At 60.8% G+C, this 18658-nt stretch overlaps 1 protein-coding gene across 2 annotated transcripts; it reads right to left on the bottom strand.

Annotated features, from left to right (window-relative positions):
• Window positions 1-299: 299 nt before the first annotated feature.
• Window positions 300-17563, bottom strand: STK11 (serine/threonine kinase 11). Of its 2 annotated transcripts, none has more exons than XM_052643342.1 (10): window positions 16521-17563; window positions 8959-9042; window positions 8305-8394; window positions 7692-7824; window positions 7471-7607; window positions 6643-6770; window positions 4600-4657; window positions 4224-4417; window positions 2118-2331; window positions 300-1328 (listed from the first exon to the last, which is right to left on the bottom strand). In XM_052643342.1, the coding sequence occupies exons 1-10, from the start codon at window positions 16808-16810 to the stop codon at window positions 1106-1108; spliced, it is 1551 nt and encodes a 516-aa protein (XP_052499302.1). In that variant the 5' UTR covers window positions 16811-17563; the 3' UTR covers window positions 300-1105. The 2 variants fall into 2 exon arrangements, with proteins under 2 accessions (XP_052499302.1, XP_052499303.1); XM_052643343.1 differs by having other exon boundaries at window positions 1202-1328; window positions 2118-2336; window positions 16521-17561.
• Window positions 17564-18658: the final 1095 nt, after the last annotated feature.

The following is an 18658-nucleotide window of genomic DNA, read 5'->3' as shown; positions in this document are numbered from 1 at the left end:
CTTGATTGAGCCGTCCCTCGCTGGGAGGGCCGCAGCCACCAACCCTTCGAAGCCATTTACCTCACCGCGGCGAGTGCTCGCGGCAGTCCGCACCCCCACACTCCCCCAGCAATAACCGCTGCCGCCGCCCCCAGCCCTGCACTCGCCTCCCACCTCGCTCCTTCCTAGTGTCTGCACCCTACACCCGCCCTCCGCATGTTGAGCGGGCCACACGCCCCGTAACCGTAACCGCTCCATCCAAAGAGCTGCCAGGACTCACCAGTGTTTGAGACATAAAACCCAAATGGTCAAGGTTTCAAGTTTCCCAAGCTTTATTTATTGCCAAAATATGGGGCAGTCCTCGCCAGCGGCCGAGTCGCCCTGCCCCGCCCCTCCTTCCGAAGCTTCCTGCAGTCTGTACCATCCAGTGATGGAGTTTGTGTTTTGTTTTCTGGTTGATTATAAACATTTACTGCATACTCTTGCTTGCTCTGGGTTGTTTCTGGGGACCCGAGAGCGCAGACGTCGTGGGGAGAAGGGGATGAGGCACCCTCTAGCCACGATGCTGTGAAGCTGTGGGCCCTGGGCTGAGCAGAGGGGCCTGGGGAGCTTTGGGGAGGCTGGGCTCCCGCTGAGAGCAGAGAGATCCAGCATGGCTAGAAGCAAATATGCCTAGGAGGCCCAGGTCTCCAGCAGGTAGCCCGGCCAGCCCCTCCACTGTGGGACCCACAAAGGGACCCAGGCTCAGGCTCAGATCCCCTGACAGCATGCTGCCACCCATAGTTCCCAAACATCCCTCACAACCACAGCTCAAATCCACCTGTTTTATTTTTTGTTTAAAAAATAAAAATAGAAAGGAACCAACCAAACAACAAACACAAGGAGGCCACCTGGTTCCCTTGGGCATGGGCATGCATCTGGGTAGGCAGGCCTGCACGTCATGCCCATCCCGCTGCTGCGGTTGATATGAACACATCACCAGGTGTGGGAGGTGCTAACCAGTGGCAGAGTAAAAAGAGGAGTTGGGGTGGACGAGAACCAGTAGTCTCAACGTAAAGTGCATGGCGAAGGCTGGCATGGGGCCACGCTGGGCCCTCTCCCTCCTCCCCTAGCTGGGGGAAGGGGCTCAGCACAGGATTGCAGTCAGCAGGAGGTCGTGTCCACCGGCCACCGAGGGCAGGCCAGATCCCAGTCCCTGCTGTCCCCCAGCCACAGCCCTCCAGGACCCTCTGGCTTCCAGAGGAGGAGTCAGCACAGAGGGCGCTGTGGCAGCCTTCCTGGGCGGTGGGCAGCAGACCAGCTGTCGACGGGAAGACTGAGCAGGACCTGGCCGGGCTCCTGGGGACGGACTGAGACCAGGACACAGGTGGGTCATTTCTGGGCCAAGCAAGGTCCTGTATCACAGGCAGCATGCTCTCCCTGGATCCCTCCAGAAGTTGGGGAAATGGAGACCTAGTCATGCAGTGCTGTCAGACAGCTCCACTGGCCAGGGAGAGCTGTGCTGCCTCAAGGGGCCACCCCAGCAATCTCTGGTCGCCTGGTGGGATTAAGTAGGGCCCTTGTGCCACAGATCCAGGCCTCCCTGCAAAGAGCTTCTACCCTACCTGACTGGTTCTGATACCGGCAGTAAGTTCTGTGGGGGCCATTTCAGGGGCAGCTCCCGGGGAGAGGTGGCATGGATGGACAGGGGCTGGACCCTCAGGCCCCCAACCCACTGCTCATATCCTGAGTGGCAATGGGGGTGAAGCAACTGTGAGGCCCACCCAAAATGCCCTTTGTGGACTGGGTGGTCAGGGCTGGGAGGAGGGAACAGGGAGAACAAACGACCACCTCAGTCAGAGCACAGCCCCCTGCACCCCTCCACTCCCCAAACTCCTCCAATGCCAGGAGCAGCCTGGGCTGGACAGGAGGCAAGCCCCTCGGGTCTGCAAAACAGGCTGTCAGCTTGAGGGGCCCTCCTCCTGCACACACCCCCACCAAGCCCCCGCCCCACACCAAGTAGCCAGTGTTCTGCAGAAAGTGACTTCCTTCAACTTCAACCCAGACCCCAGGAACAATGACACAAACCAAGACAGTAGTGTCCACGATGTGCCCTCCCTCCTCCACCCCCGACCCCTCTGGTCCTGGTCCCATCCTACCTGCGGGCAGCCACCCTCACTGCTGTTTGCAGGCCGACAGCCGGCGTATCTTGCTGCTGGCCGAGCAGGCCTTGCGGGCAGGGTTGGAGGCGGCGCTGGCCCGGCGCTCTGCCCTCGACCTGGTATTCAGCTGGGTGGCGTCGGTGCCATTCACGCACACAGCCTTGGGAAGGACCCGGTTCTGTGTACTCCGCCCAGCCTCCTCCTCCAGAACCTGACCTTCAAGGGGAGAGGGCCAGAGTGTGCTGACTGGGGATCCCAAAGCACACACACTCTGCATCATTCCTGCCCGGACCCAGGGCCCCCACCACCTGTCCCATCTGACCTGCCACAGGGCCTCATCCAGGGAACGGGAGGGTGGGCCTTCGAACCAACCGACCAGAGTCAGCCCACGCTCACCTGCCCGTTCAGCTGTGAGCAGGGCTCTGCACTCAGGTGAGTGGGAATGTGGTGGAGGACCAGAGGCCTGGGAACTGAGTCTCAGCTCTCTCACCTGGGTGAAGGCCAGAGCCCACTGGGCCCTGTGGAACACAAAGGACTGTACTCGGGCCAGGCATTCAGACTCGATCTCTCTCTCGAAACAGCCCACCCTGGCTCTCCATGCCAGGCACGAAAGAAGACAGAGGAAGGTTCGGGCGCCTTCCATACCCCATGCCTTCCTGCACGGCCTGCCAGCCCTCACTTGGTCCTGGGGCCCTGCTGCATGCAGGCTGAGGGAGGGGTGCAGGAGCCCATGCTGACCACAGCACACCCTCCTCCCGTGGATACCAGGAAACCACCACAGCTGCCTCAAGCCTGTCTGGTCCTCACATAGGAATGAGTTTCCACCAGCCGCATCTGGGGCCTGACTCGGCCTCTGGACCTTGCCAGAAGCCCCCTAGGCATGTGTACAGGCGTCAACTCAGGTGAGAACTCAAGAGCATGGCAGGGTGGGCGGGCGCCGAGTACCACAGCGCTGCTCAGACCACCAGGGTTCAGCCTCCAGCACAGCAACCAGAGCTGGGGGGTGGCCGGTAGGCAAGGAATCTGCTCCACTTGCCCTCAAGGCACCAAGGGCACTGGCCCAAGCAAAACCCCTCAGGGTGGGTGGCAGGACGAGGGACAAACTAGGGAGACCCTGGTGAGCACATCATAAGATGGGACTGAAGCAGAAGCAGCCCCAACACAGCCTGCCGTTGGCCTAGGGCAGTTCGGCAAGGGGCAGCTGCCTGATCCTGAAGCATGCTTGTCCCCCATCTGGAGTAGGGACATTTCTGGGCTAGGGGTCTAGCTTGGACCCACAGAACTGCTCTTGGACAAACATTCCGTACGCAGGAAAAGTAGCCAAGGCCTCTGGTATAGGCCTGAAGAGACAGCGTGTAGTCAGTGCCCAGCGGGGCTTGGGGGGCCCAGCAGGGTCCACACTCAGCCAGCCAGACATCTGTCCCAGAGCCCCAGTGCCTCCCAAAGGAGAACACCTTGATCCTATCCTGCCAGGGACAGAGGTCCAGGAGGCCTGACTTTGGACTGGGCTGTGGCCGAGGTTCCCAGAGCAGGGTCTCTGACCTGACCCCAAGACCCCAGTGGGAAATAGCTACAGCCAGCCACCATGGGCACCAGAGGCCTGACATGTCCTGGGAGTTTGGGTCCGTGCCCACACCCCACCCTGCACACAGGCTCTTTCTACAGAAAACACCCAAGCCCTGCCGACGAGCCAGAAGGAGGTAAGCAGGACCTCACACACGATGCAGGCAGGACCTTTATGCAGAGCTAGTGGAACCAGCCCCGGGGCAGCACAGAATGGCAGACACGGTGGTGGGGCAGTGGCCCAGCCTCCCTCAGACCCTGGGCAGGGTCAGCGAGAGCCCATGGTGCACAGGGCGCGGGCAGGGCGGTGCTACACTAGGGCCTGGGCTCTGCCTGGAGCTCTTCCAAGGCCCTGGCCTCAGCTTCCTCTCCAGAAAGTTCTGAGCACGGGCTCTCCCGTGGGCCTCTCTCTCTAAGCCCTGCCTCAGACGCCTCCTCGCCACCTGGGGAAGAAGGCCAGGCATCAGCAGGGCACTGGCGCCAAAAGGGCCACCGGACCCTCGGGCAGAGCCCCCGGCCCTGCCCTCGATCGGGGCTCACCGGGCACTGTGAAGTCCTGAGTGTAGATGACGTCGTCCTCAATGTCGAAGAGCTCGTCGTCCACATCGTCGGCACAGCCGTGCAGGTCCTCCAAGTAGGGCATCACTGTCATGCCCCGCCACCGGTCCTTGCAGTCCGCACTGGGTGGGATGGGCACCGGCTGCTCCGCTGGTGGGTGCTTCTTCCGGAACCAGCTGTGGGAGCAGGGCATCAGGGTGTCCAGGCTGGCTCCCCACATGGGCCCACCCTCAATGCCCACAGAGAACTACATAGCGTGCAGAGATGGAGAAGGGTGGGGCCAACAGGAGAGACTGAGCCGGCAAGATCCCTGTACCTCACCCTCCCCCTCCAGCACCCAGCTGGGCCAGGGACTCACCTGTGCTGCCGGATCTGCTGTATGGAGAACCGCTTGGCCGGCTCATACTCCAGCATCCCTGCCAGGAGACCAGCCGGGGGCGGGGTCAGCGCGGGCAGAGGCCCCGCCCCTGCCTAGGAGGGGTGGGGGCGGAGGGCGTGGCGCCTGTGAGCGGAGCCCCGCCCCCGCTGCAAAGCGAGGTCAGGAAGGAGACCGGAGCAGGCTGGAACACAGGACAAGAGCCCACCCCAGGGATCCTGAACCTGTCCACACGTCCCAGGAAGACAAAGCACAGGGGTCGACCCTGCAGTGCCTGCCCGGCTCTGGCCAGCAAAGCCGATGACCGGCAATTCCTACCGGAACCCGAAATCCCCAAGGCAGCAGGAGGAGAACCAGGGGCCTCCAGAGGGACACACCCTAGAACCTGTGTGAAGGTCTTTGGCCGGGACCTGGACATGCAGAAGGGGCAAGGCAGCCCTGTAGGTGTTGCTGGGTTTTGTTCTCAGAAAAGTGCAACTTGGGGATGCTGGCACTCAGAGCTGAGCCTGAGTGGTGCAGAAGAGGAAAGGTCATGGTCACAGCCCTCTTGTGGGAGAGTGAGGGCAGGGCTGGGGCGGTGTTCCAGAGACCTGTGGGCAGGAGGCTCGCCGCCCAGCTATGCAAGACCTCTAGGCAGGCCCAGGCAGAGACGACAAGACACTGCCTGGACCTGGGGGACAGGGACACCAATGCCCTCCGCCATCTCATCAGCCAGACTTAGGGCTGCTTCTTACTTATTTGGTTGCGCTGGGTCTTAGGTGAGGCATGAGATCTAGTTCCCTCACCAGAGACTGAGCCAGGGCCCCGTGCATTGGGAACTTGCAGTTGGAACCACAGGACCAGCAGGGAAGTCCCCCTAACTTGGGACTGTTTCAAGTGTTTATGACAGTGAAGGCAATAACAGGTCATCATCTGTGTCACTGGAGCGAAGAAAGCTTAAAACTGAGAGAACTCCAAGCCATCAGTCCCCGTTGAAGGAAGGAGGGTCTGAAACATCAGTCCTTGCTAGAACTGGGGGTTTGTGTGTGCGTGGGGGGGTTGGGCCATGAGCCTTCAAGGAACACTTGGGCAGGGAGGGCAAGGTCTGAGTTGGTGAGGCTGTCACCTCCCACATTCCAGTAAGACCCTGGGAAGGGGGGGGGACCCCAGTGCCTGGCTGCCAGGGTGGCCCTGATGCGGAGGGCAGGACTGGGTTGCACCACTGCAGAGCACTTGAACTGCAGCTGCTCAGCTTCACTTCACCTTCACTAACAACCAGAGAACTGGCGTGACTCCATCATCAGGAGGCTCTGGAGCCATGCAGGACTGTGAAGCTGCTTGTTCATCTGTAAGCCACATACAGGCTAAAGCACGGATTAGGTGTCCGGCACAAGCCGGGCATCAGGTCAGTTACACAAGGCCCGGGGTCTGTGGGCAGAGGACCTAGGACGGTACCAGTCACACAGGCAATATCCTGGATGTGCTGTTTATCATCAAAACTAACTTCACCAGGGACCTCCCTGCCAGTCCAGGAGTGAAGACCCTGCACTTTCACTGCTGTGGACCTGGGTGCAATCCCTGGTCAGGGAGTAGGATCCCATAAGCCACATGTGGTGTACAAAAACATAAAACACTAATTTCAGCCAAACCCCAGGATGCTGATGTGGCTTTATGGGGGCCACTTTGGGTCAGGCCCCTGTGTGCGGGGACAGTGCCACCTGCTGAGCAGCCTGGGAACTGCAGCAGAAAGAGGTCCTGCAGGAGACCGCCCCCCTCACTGTTACTTCCTGTATGGATGGGTAATCAGGACAGGGTGGAACCAAGACCCAGGGCAGGTGGCAGAGCCCAAAGGAGCCAGCAACCCCTCCCACGCTCCACTCAGGCTGCTCTCCAAGCCTGGCTAGGCTGTGCCCACCTCCCATATGGGAGGGCGGGGGCAGGCGGCTGCGGCACAGAGATGGCTCAGCTCTCAAGAGGCCAGTGGTCTATGGAAGACCCTTCGGTGCCCCCACACCTGCAGCCTGGCCTTCACCCTGAGGGCCTCACCTCTGAGCAGGTCTGAGAGTGGGGGCCCACAGTCCCCCGGGATGGTGTAGTCCCCCTTCCCGATGTTCTCAAACAGCTTGTAGATGTTGTCGCCCTCGAACGGGTACAGGCCTGTTGTGATGTTGTAGCTGTGGCCCGGGAGGACAGACCAGTCAGAGCCTGCCCTGTGGCCCTGGAGCCTCTGCCACACTCCCCCACCCCCAATGCACATACACACCCCCCACCCCCTGCAGGGATGGGATGTAAGGACAATGGTCTGAACACACAGTGCTGCTGGCTCACTGTGAAGACACGGAAAGCCACTGGACTGCGCGCTCTAACAGGATGGGTCAGGGGACATCTGTCAATGAGCTCTCAGTGGAATAAAACGGATGCTTCTTCGCCCAGACCATTGGCTGCCCCATGGGGCTGCAGCGCCAACTCGCCTTGGGCAGGAGAACACATGCCTCCTCACTGCTGCTGGGATTATGGAGGGATAGACGCCTGCAAGGCAGTCTGGGTGGGAGCCAAGCATCACTGGCGACTTGTGGTATCTTTAAGAACTCAGCCCCAAGAGTCAGGACAGAAAGCCTCACCCCAACAGCGATGGGTGACTCGCACAGGGGAACACCAGCACAAGGCCGAGGTGGGCAAGATAACAGCTGGTCCCAGTGCATGGTGCCCCTCCCCACAGGAGTTCCTGACCCTGGCTCCATGGCTTCCCCAGACATAGGGGACCTGCCAGGAGGGGCAGGTCGTGAAGGCCTAGAGTCTGAACCGAGTGCCTGGGGCTGGGGTGGGTGAGGTAGAGAGACCCTGGGCTAAAGGGACCAGGCCCAGGGCACTTACAGCGTGACTCCCGCTGACCAGATGTCAACCTTGAAGCCAGAGAAGGTGTCCAGGCCATTGGCAATCTCAGGTGGCTGGAATGCTGGAGAGCCCTGGCTGGTCCGGCACGTGTCATCCTCGGCAAACGGGTGCAGTGCCTGTGGCAGCGCCAGGCAGCCCTTAGGAAGTGGCCCCAGGGGCTGGACCCCATGCCCTGTCCGCCCCGGGGCCCCCCCACGCACCTCAGCCACACCCAGGTCAGAGATCTTGAGCGTGCCACCAGTGGTGAGCAGCAGGTTGCCGGGCTTGATGTCCTTGTGCACGATGCCCTGGCTGTGCAGGTACTCCAGGCCGTCCACCAGCTGGCAGAAGTACCTGCAGGCACAGCTCTGTGATCACCACCCAGGGCCAGCCACCTGGGCTGTGCTGTCACCCTAGTCTCTGGCCTGGAAAGAGCCATGCTGCTCACCGCCCCTGCCCCCTGTCCCCTCCTCCCACAGGCCAGCTAGTCCTACAAGCAACTGGGGGCTGACTCTCCAGGGGAACTTGGCCTTGGGGCAGTGAGGCCCAGTCAGGGGCTCCCCCAGCACCAGGAGGCCCCACAGCCTCAGGCAACGGGCATGCAGGGCAGTGCATGTGCAGAGAGGAGTCGGTGGGCTGCCGCAGGGCACGCACAGCAGCCAGGCTACACAGTCGCAAACTGGGCGCCAAAGCCTTGAGTTTTAAAACACACTTGAACTTCCATCTCACTCATGCTCAGAATAAGCTCTCTGAACATAGGACCAGGTCCTTTAAGGCCCTGGCCCTGAGTGACCTGCAGGGGCGGGGGCACCGGCGGGGCTCGAGCTCACTCACCCATGGGCCTGGCACACAGGGAAGCGCTTCTCGGGCACGCTGTCCAGCATCTCCTGCATGCCACACACACAGTACTCCATCACCATGTACGTGGGCTGTGCTAAGGAAAATATGCAGCAAGCACCCTGCTCTGGACAGGACAGACCCTGGGACACAGACAAATGCTGGGGGTGGGGCTGCACCAGTGCAGTGAGCGGGAGCACCCGGGAGGGATCATGGGCACTGCAGTGGATCCCCACCCCTCCACGGATCCTCCAGGGCCTTCCTGTGGAGCTCTGTGCTGCCTCTGGGCTCAGCCCACACAGCCCAGCATGAAGGCCCCTGGTTGTTTCATCCCAAGGAGGAGCTTAAGCCTTGCCCCCAGGGGAGCGAGGGATAGAGGCCCATGGGGGCCCCGGGGAAGAGAAGGCTGGAGTTGTGGGGGGGAGGGGGAGGGAGTGAGGAAGGGTGGGAGCCAGGGTCAGGTCGAGGCCTCCCCAGCCACACCTCTTTGTGGAGAAGAGCCCAGTCATTCTGGATCCAGTGGGTCAGGGACAGACCCCTCAGCAGGACCCCAGGCCCCAAGACCTAGCCTCTGGGAGTCGCAGCCCAAGAGGAGAGGGGAAGGCCAAGGAAACTGACAATATGCCCACCTCCCCACCCCCTGCAGGATATATCTTCTGCTTCTCCTCGTTGTACAGCACATCCACTAACTGGATGACGTTCCTGTGCCGCAGCCTCCTCAGCAGCTGGATCTCCCTGGAGAGAGGACGGGTAGTCAGCCGAGTCCCGGCACCCAGGCCGCACCCACCATGTGGAAGGCACTGCACGGAGGGTGCCAGGTCTGCCAGAGCCCAGCAGGGCTTCAACATGGCAACAAGACCAGGAACATCCAACACTTGGACTGAAGATGCATGGAGACCACAGCAAGGGCGCACAGGGGCAGCACAAGGGGTGTGGGAGCTGGGACTCCAGAGACAGCCCTTTCCACCCCCACCCTGTTGCCAGTGCAGCTCCTGAGGATTCCCTGTAGGAGCCGGTGGTAGGGAAGGGGGAAAAGTCAGAGGTCTGTGAGGAGGCTTCGCAGAATGCTAAACAGAGTCACCAACTGACCCAGCACCTCCACTCAGGGTATGTGCCTTGGAGGACTGAGAACACGTGACCTGTGCACATGTGCTCATGGCAGCACCATCCATGGAAGCCCAAGGGTGAACACATTGCCAGTGTCCCTCCACCCCCAGGAGCATCCCTCAGCCCTGAAAAGGAGAGAAGCCCTGACACTTGCTACCATGTAGACGGGCCCTGAGAACACAATGCTTGGTGAGAGAAGCAGACACAGGACACGCAGGGTGTGATCCCACTGATGGGAAATGTCCAGAACAGGCTGATCCACAGACACAGAGAGTGGGTTCCTGGTTGTCAGGGGCTGGGGAGAGGATAGGGTGACAGAGGAGACAGGGCTTCTTTTTGGGGTGATGGAATGTCCTGGACCTACACAGAGATGACCATTACTAAAAAGAAACCAAGTGCCACGAAACTGCATGATATGTGACTGATACCTCAATAAAGGTTTTGTAAAGTCCTCACCAGGAAGCCCATGTGTGATACATAAGAACATCAGGGCCGGTGAGGGTCTGTCCTCTTGAGACTCAGCTCCTACCCCTCCCACTGTCCACATTTCATGAAAAGGTCAGCTATTCCAGAAAACCCACACCCCACCCTCACAGACCAGTGCACGATCCTGGGCCCTCATAGTGTAAGTCCTCCTTCCACGTGGATCATGACCCGACACTCAGAGCCCCCGCTCCCCAGAACCAGTGCGCAGGAGGCCCTCCACTCGCAGGAGGAAACACAGCTTCACAGTGGCTTCTCGCAAGCTCACTGGCTGCTCCGTCCCTGCCCAGGGTCCCCTCCAGGCCGAGGCTGCACATCTAAATTCTCCTCTGAACTGAAGCGGGGGGAGGTGACTCAGAGGCTGGGCCCCGGGTTCACACCATCTGACCACCAGGTGTTTAGCCTGCTGTCCAGCGTGAGCAGGGACCACACACACGGCAGCTCCACCTGGGCACTGACCCTGCTTGTGCAGGCTCTGTGGGTATATGGGGAGCAGACTCTGATGTGAAGAATCCCCCTACATTGTGACACAACCACCATGATGTCTCCCAGTATCTCTGGGTGTCCCTGGGGACAAGGCAGTGTGGTGAGTCCTGGTGGGTGGGAGCAGACTCGCCAGCCTGGCTCTGGCAGGGCCTCCCTCAACCTGCCCAGCCTGGACCCACTGTGAACCAGTAGGTCCCACTCACTCCTGCAATGGGCCTTCGTAGGCTGCTGTGTGCCAGGCACTGGGTCCGTGAGCACCCTGTCCTGGGGGTCCCCTTAGACGCTCCAGGCCCGTCAGCACTCGTCGGCAGTGGCCCTGTGCTCCCAGGCTTCCTTCCCCCATCACCTCATAGCTCTGACTCCCAGCCTGCTGCCAGCTCCCCAGGGCCAGAGCTCAACCGTGGTGACTCAGGGCCCCTCCTGCCTATAAGTTCTCCACCCCTTCTATCCGACAGAGAGGTAGACAACCCAGGCTGCCCAAATGGAAGCCTTTGTCCTGACAGTTGTGACGAGGCCTTCAGAGGTCTCTGCCACGTGCTGCCTGGTCGGAGTATACAGCAGCTCCTTGCAGAGGTGCCAGGAGAGAGGGCCCCAGGAAGGGGTCCCGGGACAGCTCCCTCAGTGTTTGATGCCTGCTGGACTAACTGGCCAGCAAGGGCACCCACCGCAGGGACGGGATTTGAAGCCCAGAGGGGAAAGCGGCACATGGCGGCAAGCTCAACAGAGAGCCCACAGGCTGGGGCGGGGATGGGACACAGGGCCCAGGGCAGACCGAACTCCTGAGGCATGGAGACAGCTCAGGTGACCATCCTCATCAGCCTTCCTGCTGGACACGGGAGGGGAGACACGAAGGAAGGCCCAACCCAGACCGTGACTTCCGTGGCAACAGGAGAGCCCAGGTGAATGCCTGCCCCCTCTCCATCCAAAGAGACACTACATAAACCCACGTGTGGAGACAAGGAGCGCTTGACACCTGAGCCAACACGTGCCCACCTCGGGGAGGCAGGCTTCACAGCCAGGTTTCAAGCAGCAGCCACCAGTCCCAGTGTGCAAAGTCTCCAAACTCAGATGTGGCTGCCAACCACACGCGCAGTGGTGCCCCAGGCCTGCCCAGGCGTGGACAAGCCCAGGTTCTGCCTTCTGTGCAGTGAGTACCCATCCTAGGACCATCCACCCAGCCGAGCCTCCCCTTCCGCCCACTGCCACAGGGGTAAGACTCCTCTGCAGGAAAAGTTTAATGCAGGAGGGACCCCCCAGGCAGTGGACAGCACTACCCCCCACCCCACGTCAGGAAAGCCAGCTCTGGAGGGAGTGCCCTATGCAGGGCCCTCAATCAACATGATCAGCCTCCTGAGGGAGTGAGCCTGCTGTCAACACCAAAAAGGGGCCACACAACACCAGGGAAGGGGTCACAGTATCAAACTCTAAGAGAAGGGAACTGCACACCCACAAGGCCAGGACCGCGGCAGAGACAGCACAGACACACACTCCGAGTGGGTGAAGGGATGCAGGAGGATCCCTGAAACATGCCCTGCAGGGGCCAAGATGTTCCCGTCACCTAGGAATAGCACCACTGGCCAGAGAAAAAGAAAACCATTATTTAAAGAAAGAGGAAAGCCGGGCACTCAGCCAGGATGCAGGAAGTGAAATCAGAGGAAGCAAGCCTTCCGGTCCAGCCGCAGTTGCTCAGGGCGGGCATCACAGGGACCTGCCTGTGGTGCTGGGAGCAGAGTGGACTCAGGGTGGGCTTGCTGACCACGCACAAGCAGAGGGCAATGAAAGAGCCGGGTCCTAAAGCACTGGAGTTCACAGAGAAGGGCAGCTGCCCCCATGGCCACCCACCTCAGGGCCCCGGGACCTGCCACCTCGTTCCCTCTAGATGCTGACGGGTCCAGAGAGAGCAAGGAAGGGGTGATGGCTGCTCTGGCCGAGGGACACTGAGTAAGACCCCCTCACCCCTCGGTCCTTCTGCTGATGCTTCCAATCATGTGGCGAGGGGCAAGAGACGAAAATGAGGAGAAACTCAAGAAAAGTGAAGTTCAACACAAATGTGTGCTTGCACAACTGCCGAGCAGCACAATTCCTAATAGGCATCAGCAGGGGATGACCCATATGTCCACTGATGGGGATGGATACACATGTCAACACACATGGGCAACAGGAGTAGATGACCCACACATCCACTGATGGGGTCAGATACACATGCCCCCCCCCCCCACACATACACGGGCAGCATCAGAAGCTCTGACACTTGCTACCACGTGGACACCCCTGAGGATACCAGAGAGGACACAGAACACATACCGTGTGATTACACTGATGGGAAACGTCCAGAACACGCCGATCCACAAACACAGAGTGGGTTCCTGGTTGTCAGAGGCTGCGAGGGGGAGCAGAGGTGACTGCTGATGGGGATGGGGCTTCCTTTTGGGACATGGACTGTTCCGGAACTAGAGATAGGTTGTGGTCGCACTCTCCAGTAAAGTACCTGACCCTGAGTTACCTGCTCACAGCTGAGTTTCACATCATGTAAAACGTGTCTCACTAAAGCTGTTCAGAGAACATGCCACCTCCAGCTGTGTAGTAGACACACGATAACGGGCGACTGGGCTGTGACTTCCAACAGGCTTCTGGGTGAGGGGCCAGCGTCCCCCACGCCCCAACCTGGGGTGTCCCTATGGCCCCCGAGCTCCACTGCATATAGTCACCCCTCAGTCACGATGTAAAATGAGATCCTGGGTGCCTCAAGGAGCAGCCGTGCCCTGGTGATGCCAGCTGGCCTCAGGGAGGAAGCTTTACCAATACCTGGGTAGTGGGGGTACCAGCAGATGCCAGGACCTGGCAGAGGCCACTTGGGATGGGAACGAGGGCCAGGAAAGTCCAGGCTAGGCTACAATCCCAACCACTTACCCTTGGGTCCAAGAGCCCACCAATCACCACTGCTAGCCTGGAGACTGGCACTGGGCACTTGGGCCAGGACGCAAGGCAAGACCACCAGGAACGCTGATGAGGAAGGAGGCTGGCAGGGCCCCAAGTTGCCAGTCCCGGCTCTGCACAGCTCACCAAGCACATGCATCTGGCACACAGCAGGCACAGGCCCTGAGGTGCACTCTTACAGAGGGAACGTGGGGCGGGAGCACGGAGACTGTCCCTGCTTCTCAACAGCTGATGGAAAAGCCCACAAAGAATAGGACCTTGTGACAGGCGAGAATCCTGTGAGTTGGGCCCACCTGCCCTCCCTGGGGTCGGGGCAGAGGGGTATGTACCCACCATCTGTACAGGTATGAAGCCCCAGGGCTGCCCCCGGCCAGGGAGGCAGCAGCGTGGCCTCTGTGGCTGACCAGAAAAACAAGCAGATACAACTTACATGGAAAATGACCCTTTTCATTAAAAAGTCCTTGGATTGGTAAAGAGAAGTTCGAAGGTGTCAATGTTAAAACGACGACTGCTTTTTCACTTCTTGATGCTTTTCTGAATATTCCTATTCTACAACAAGAACAAGTTAGCAGGACGTCCCTGGCAGTCCAGTGGCTAAGATTCCAAGCTCCCAATGCAGGGGGTCCAGGTTCAATCCCTAGGTCGGGAAGATCCCCTGGAGAAGGGCATGACAATACCCTCCAGTAGAAAACCCAGGAACAGAGAAGCCTGGCAGGCTACAGTCCATAAGGTCACACAGAGTCAGACACGACTGAGTGACTTACACACATAAAAAAAAAGAACAAAGAGGGACAAGCACAAACCACAGCAGCCCTCCTGGGAGGAGCCACAGGAGGGGAGACTTCCTCTGTCACACACTGCATTTCTTAAGGGATGCATCCCATCCCAACTGGAGCTGCGGGACTCCTGAGGTTTGTCTGGAAAGTTCCGGACACTTCACTCCATGAGAAGAGTCTGGAGTTGAGTTTATTAAGTCTCTCCAAGACAAAGGAGCCTTTTTTCTCCCTTGTAGCTGCCTGCCAGCAAGGCTGACCCAGAAGCCTGGATCTTGGGGCCCTGCTTGAGCGCCCGCACAGAGCGCGTATCGTCAGGATTCAGGACAAGGGAACAGGGTGCTCAGAGCAGGGCTCACTCTCACAACATTCAGAAAGGAGGTGCGGGGGTTCTAACCTGAAGGCACACACCCAGCAGGCCCTTTCAGCATCAGCCCGCAGGTGGCCGGCCGGCTCGGGGCCAGCCTCTGGGGCTGAGACGGACAAAAGGGCCCGACCCTGCAGCTGTGGCACCTCACAGCGACCCCCAGGCCGCCATGGATGCCAACCACCCTGCCTCCCCAGGCTCAGCCTCCCCAAGGTTTCCTCCAATGGACACTGTCTCCACAGTTCCTGAGACCACAGCTGATGGCTCAGGAAACCAGAACTGGGAGCCGTGACCTTCCGTTGGGTGGCCAAGCAGGAGGGAATCCTGGGTGGTGATCGCCCTCTATCTTGACCTTGGGCACATACATTTGCAGATGGGGAGGGGCTTCCTCAGGTGTGTGTCACCCTTTGGAAGAACTGGGCACTCATCCACCTGACACCTCTCCCTCATCTCAGGGTGGGGCATCTGCAGATGTTTTGGGTGCACGCCTCTGGTCCCCCACTTTCTCTGAAGCCCCCAGGATGGCCAGCAGTGGCTGGGGCGGCCCTAACCAAATATCAGTTGGTGCTGGAAATGAGCCTGGCCCCTCCCAGCTTGGGATGCGGCAAAGCATAAGGCACCAGACACTAGGGTGACCTGCGCCAACTCCATCCAGGAGGGCTTGTCCAGGCTGGAAGAGTCCAGCACCCCACTCCTGGGACACACCAAGGGATGAGGCCTAAGACGAGCCAGGAGGACAAGGACCAGCCCTGGAGAAAATGTGTGTGTGGGGGGATTCCCTTTCTGCCAGCAGCATCCAGAAGCCCACTGCCCCTCAAACCGCAGTGGTGGCCAACTGGCAGCCTGAGGGTCACCTCTCCCCCATACACTTCTGGATTAAGGAGAAAAGGTGACTCAGAGAAACAGGGAGTGGGGATTGGATCAGAAGTGTGGCCTAACTTAGCCTGCAGGAGGGCACTGGCACCCACTGTCCCCTGGCCTGTCTCACCCAGGACACTAGTGGCCCCTGCCTAACCCTCACCACGCAGGTGGCAGATGGGCACAGAGAACTGGCTGGGCTGGCCCTGGGACGCCTGGTCCTGCCGTTGCTGGGGGTCCGTGGCTGGGACACGGTCCGCAGCCGGTCTGGCCCCACTGCCCTGCTCTCCAGGTGTCCCACAGCAGACAGAAGCAGCTGGGCACTCACTGTCAAACTGCCCGGAGAGCAGGGGGGCTGGGAGGAGGGGTGAGAGTGATCAGGGAGCAGCACTCCCAGGACCGGCCAAGGTCACCAGCCAGTCCTGCCGCCTGGCCCATTAGATAGAGCCCTGGGCTGGGGTAGGGTGGGATCCCCAGGCAGCAGAGATAAGGAGAGGGTGTCCCCTCCCAGAACCAGCAAAAAGGACGGAGGCAGGGCTCCCACCGCCTTGGGGATGCCTATGGCCAGACAGGCGCGTGAAAAAAATCTGTGTAAAAAGTTTGTCTGGACACAAGCCGACCCCCACTTCTCAGGAGCCACCGAGCCTGCAAGTCGTGGATGTGTCCTGTGGCACATCCCAGGCGAGTGAGAAAGGGCCAAGTTCGCCCCTGCAGACTGATAAACCGGTGCAAACAATTATTTTTGGCAACCGCAGCTTCGCCCTCCAACAGGGTAAACAAATGGCGTGTTCCGGCCCTAGTAACAGCCTCACGCTAGGAGGAAACCTGCTGGCGGCAGACAGAGCCCTTTCGGAACCCAACTGCTTTTGGTTTTCCGAAGCTAAACCAACGCTGGCCGCCTCCGCCGGGTACCTGAGCCCTCCGGACAGCTAAGAGGGCACAGGGAGAGAGGGGCGCCCCCTTCCGAGGAGGGCCCCGCAGCAGCTGAGAGCGCAGGACGCCCAGCCGCAACGAGCGATCCTGACTTTACCGAAGTCCCCCAAGAGATGCCCACGACTCTTCCTGGCTGGTCGACTCGGGTGCTTAAGGAAACGGAGGACGGAAGAAAGTAACCGAGAGGAGAAGGGAAGAGGAAGGGAGGGAAGGGGGAAGAAGGGGACCGCCCTACGGCGCGCGTCCCCACCCAGGAAGCCCGCACTTACTTCTTCACGTTGGCCTCCCCGTTGGGGATCCTCCGCAACTTCTTCTTCTTGAGGATTTTGACGGCTCTTCTGCACAATGTCTCCGAGTCCAGCACCTCCTTCACCTTGCCGTACGACCCCTCCCCCAGCAGGTCCCCCATCAGGTACTTTCCGATGAGCTTGGCCCGCTTGCGGCGGGGCTGGTAGATGACCTCGGTGGAGTCGATCCGGTGGATGAATGTGTCCATCCCCACCGACATCAGCTCGCCCTCTGTAAACATACCCAGTTGCTGCGGGTCCGCCACCTCCATCCTGAACTCCAGGCCTCCGACTCCGGCAGGCGGCCCCTTATCCCCTTTGTGAACTTCACGGGGAGCTGTTCTTCCTTTTGTTTCTCCCCACCTCCGTCCCGCCTCAAAATTCCCTTCTCCAAAATTTAAAGTCAACAAAATCGAAAAAATTAGAAAGAGAGGAAAAAATAATAATAAAGGAAAACCCTCTTGGAAAAGAAACGATTGTACTGAACGTAAGTTCAAAAGGCGCGGCTGGTCCAGAGCCCGGGCAGCCGGGCGTGCGCAGCGTCCCAAGTTTGGGGGCCGCCCGACCTCGGAGCTTTGGGGCGGGCAGGCGCGTCCACGGGGGCCCTCGGGAGGCCGGTGGGGCTGGGAAGTGCTAGGTCATCCTCCAGGGACTTTAGACCCTCGAACGAACACGGACGCGGCCGGGCCGAGTCTTCTCCGCTCCGTCCATTACCAGCGGGCCATGGCGCGCGCCCGGGGCCCCGCACAGGCCAGCTCTGGGGCTCCCGGAGCTGGGCAGGTGAGCTTTGCCGGGAGCAGGGCGCGCAGCTCGGGGGAGTCTCCCGCCGTCCGGGGCGCCTGAGACGCCAGCAGGTGCGTATCCTGAGCGCGCGGGGCACCTTCGTCCAGCTCGGCCGGCTCCCGCCAGCGCCGGGGATGCCCGGGGCCCGCCGGCTGCAAGGAGTAAGGCTCGTCCGAACCAGCCGCCGCTCGGGCGCCCGCACACCGGCCCGGGACACCAAGCGACCGCGCGGCCCCGGCGGGCGCCCCGCCCCAAACGGCAGCCCTCGCTCGCTCTCCGCCCGAACGCCGTCGGTCGCGGACAGTGGGGCGCGCGGGGCTCCGGGCAGCCGAGGCGGCGCAGGCCGCAGGCCCCGGACCGGGGCTCCCGGGGCTGCCGGGGCCCGGGCGGCGCGTATCGCGCCGCGGCCGCCGCGCGCGTGGAGCAGGCGGGCCGGCGCGGGGGCCCAGCCCATGCAAGGCGGCCGCTCTGCCGGCCGGCGCCCGCCGCCGCTACCGCCGCGCCCCGCCTCAGTCGCGGGCGCCCCGGGCCTCCTCCCCCTTCCGCGCCCGACACGCCGCCGCCATCTTGTTTACCTCCTCCCCCGCCCTGAGCCGCCTCTCCGCCGCACGCCCGCCGCGGGCCCGACCCCCGCGGCGCCGACGTGCACGCCCGTTGGCCGAGCCTACCAGCACCGCCCCCACAGCGAACCCTACCGCCACCGCCCATTGGGCCATTTGGACCCGGGCGGGCCCCGGAGCGGGGATTGGTTCTCGTTCGGCCCCGTCCCAGGGGAGGTTACTGCTCGCTCATTGGCCCGCGGAGACGCCCGTCAAGTGGAGGGGGCGGGAAGCGGGCGCTGGAAGGTGAGGCTGTGGCGTTGACCTGGGAGGGGTTGAAGGCTGGGGTTGGAGTTCGCGAAGGCCGAGGGTCACCTCGGAACCGGGAGTCGGGGCAGCGCAGCCCTCGCTGGCCCGGATGCGGCTAACAGATGCTGGTGGGCGCCTGCTAGGGCCTGTCCCCCGAAATCTCGTTTGAAGCGAGGTCAAGGGTCAAAAAGTAGCCGAAAGTGGCCAATTGAAGGCAGAAAGCCTTTATTAAGCGTCTCTCAGGCCAGACGGGGCGAGAAGTGCGTTGGACCGTCTCTACCCTGAAGAATCTCACGGGGTAAAACGCAGTACTCAGATGGCATAGTGCCAGCAAAGTGCTTTGGATGAAAAATACAGAGATGGTAAAATACTAGGGCTTGATGAAATTGAAAATTCCTCCGGGCCTGTGGGGTTTTTTTACCTGTCTGTTTTTTATCACTTGATTATTTTGCCAGAACAAACTGCTTGTCTGACACCGTCAGATTTGGG

The sequence above is a fragment of the Budorcas taxicolor genome, chromosome 7, assembly GCF_023091745.1.
Source record: "Budorcas taxicolor isolate Tak-1 chromosome 7, Takin1.1, whole genome shotgun sequence".
Classification (NCBI taxonomy): Eukaryota; Metazoa; Chordata; class Mammalia; order Artiodactyla; family Bovidae; genus Budorcas; species Budorcas taxicolor.
Note: the sequence above shows the minus strand (reverse complement) of the source record. Positions and strands in the feature narration are given on the sequence as shown.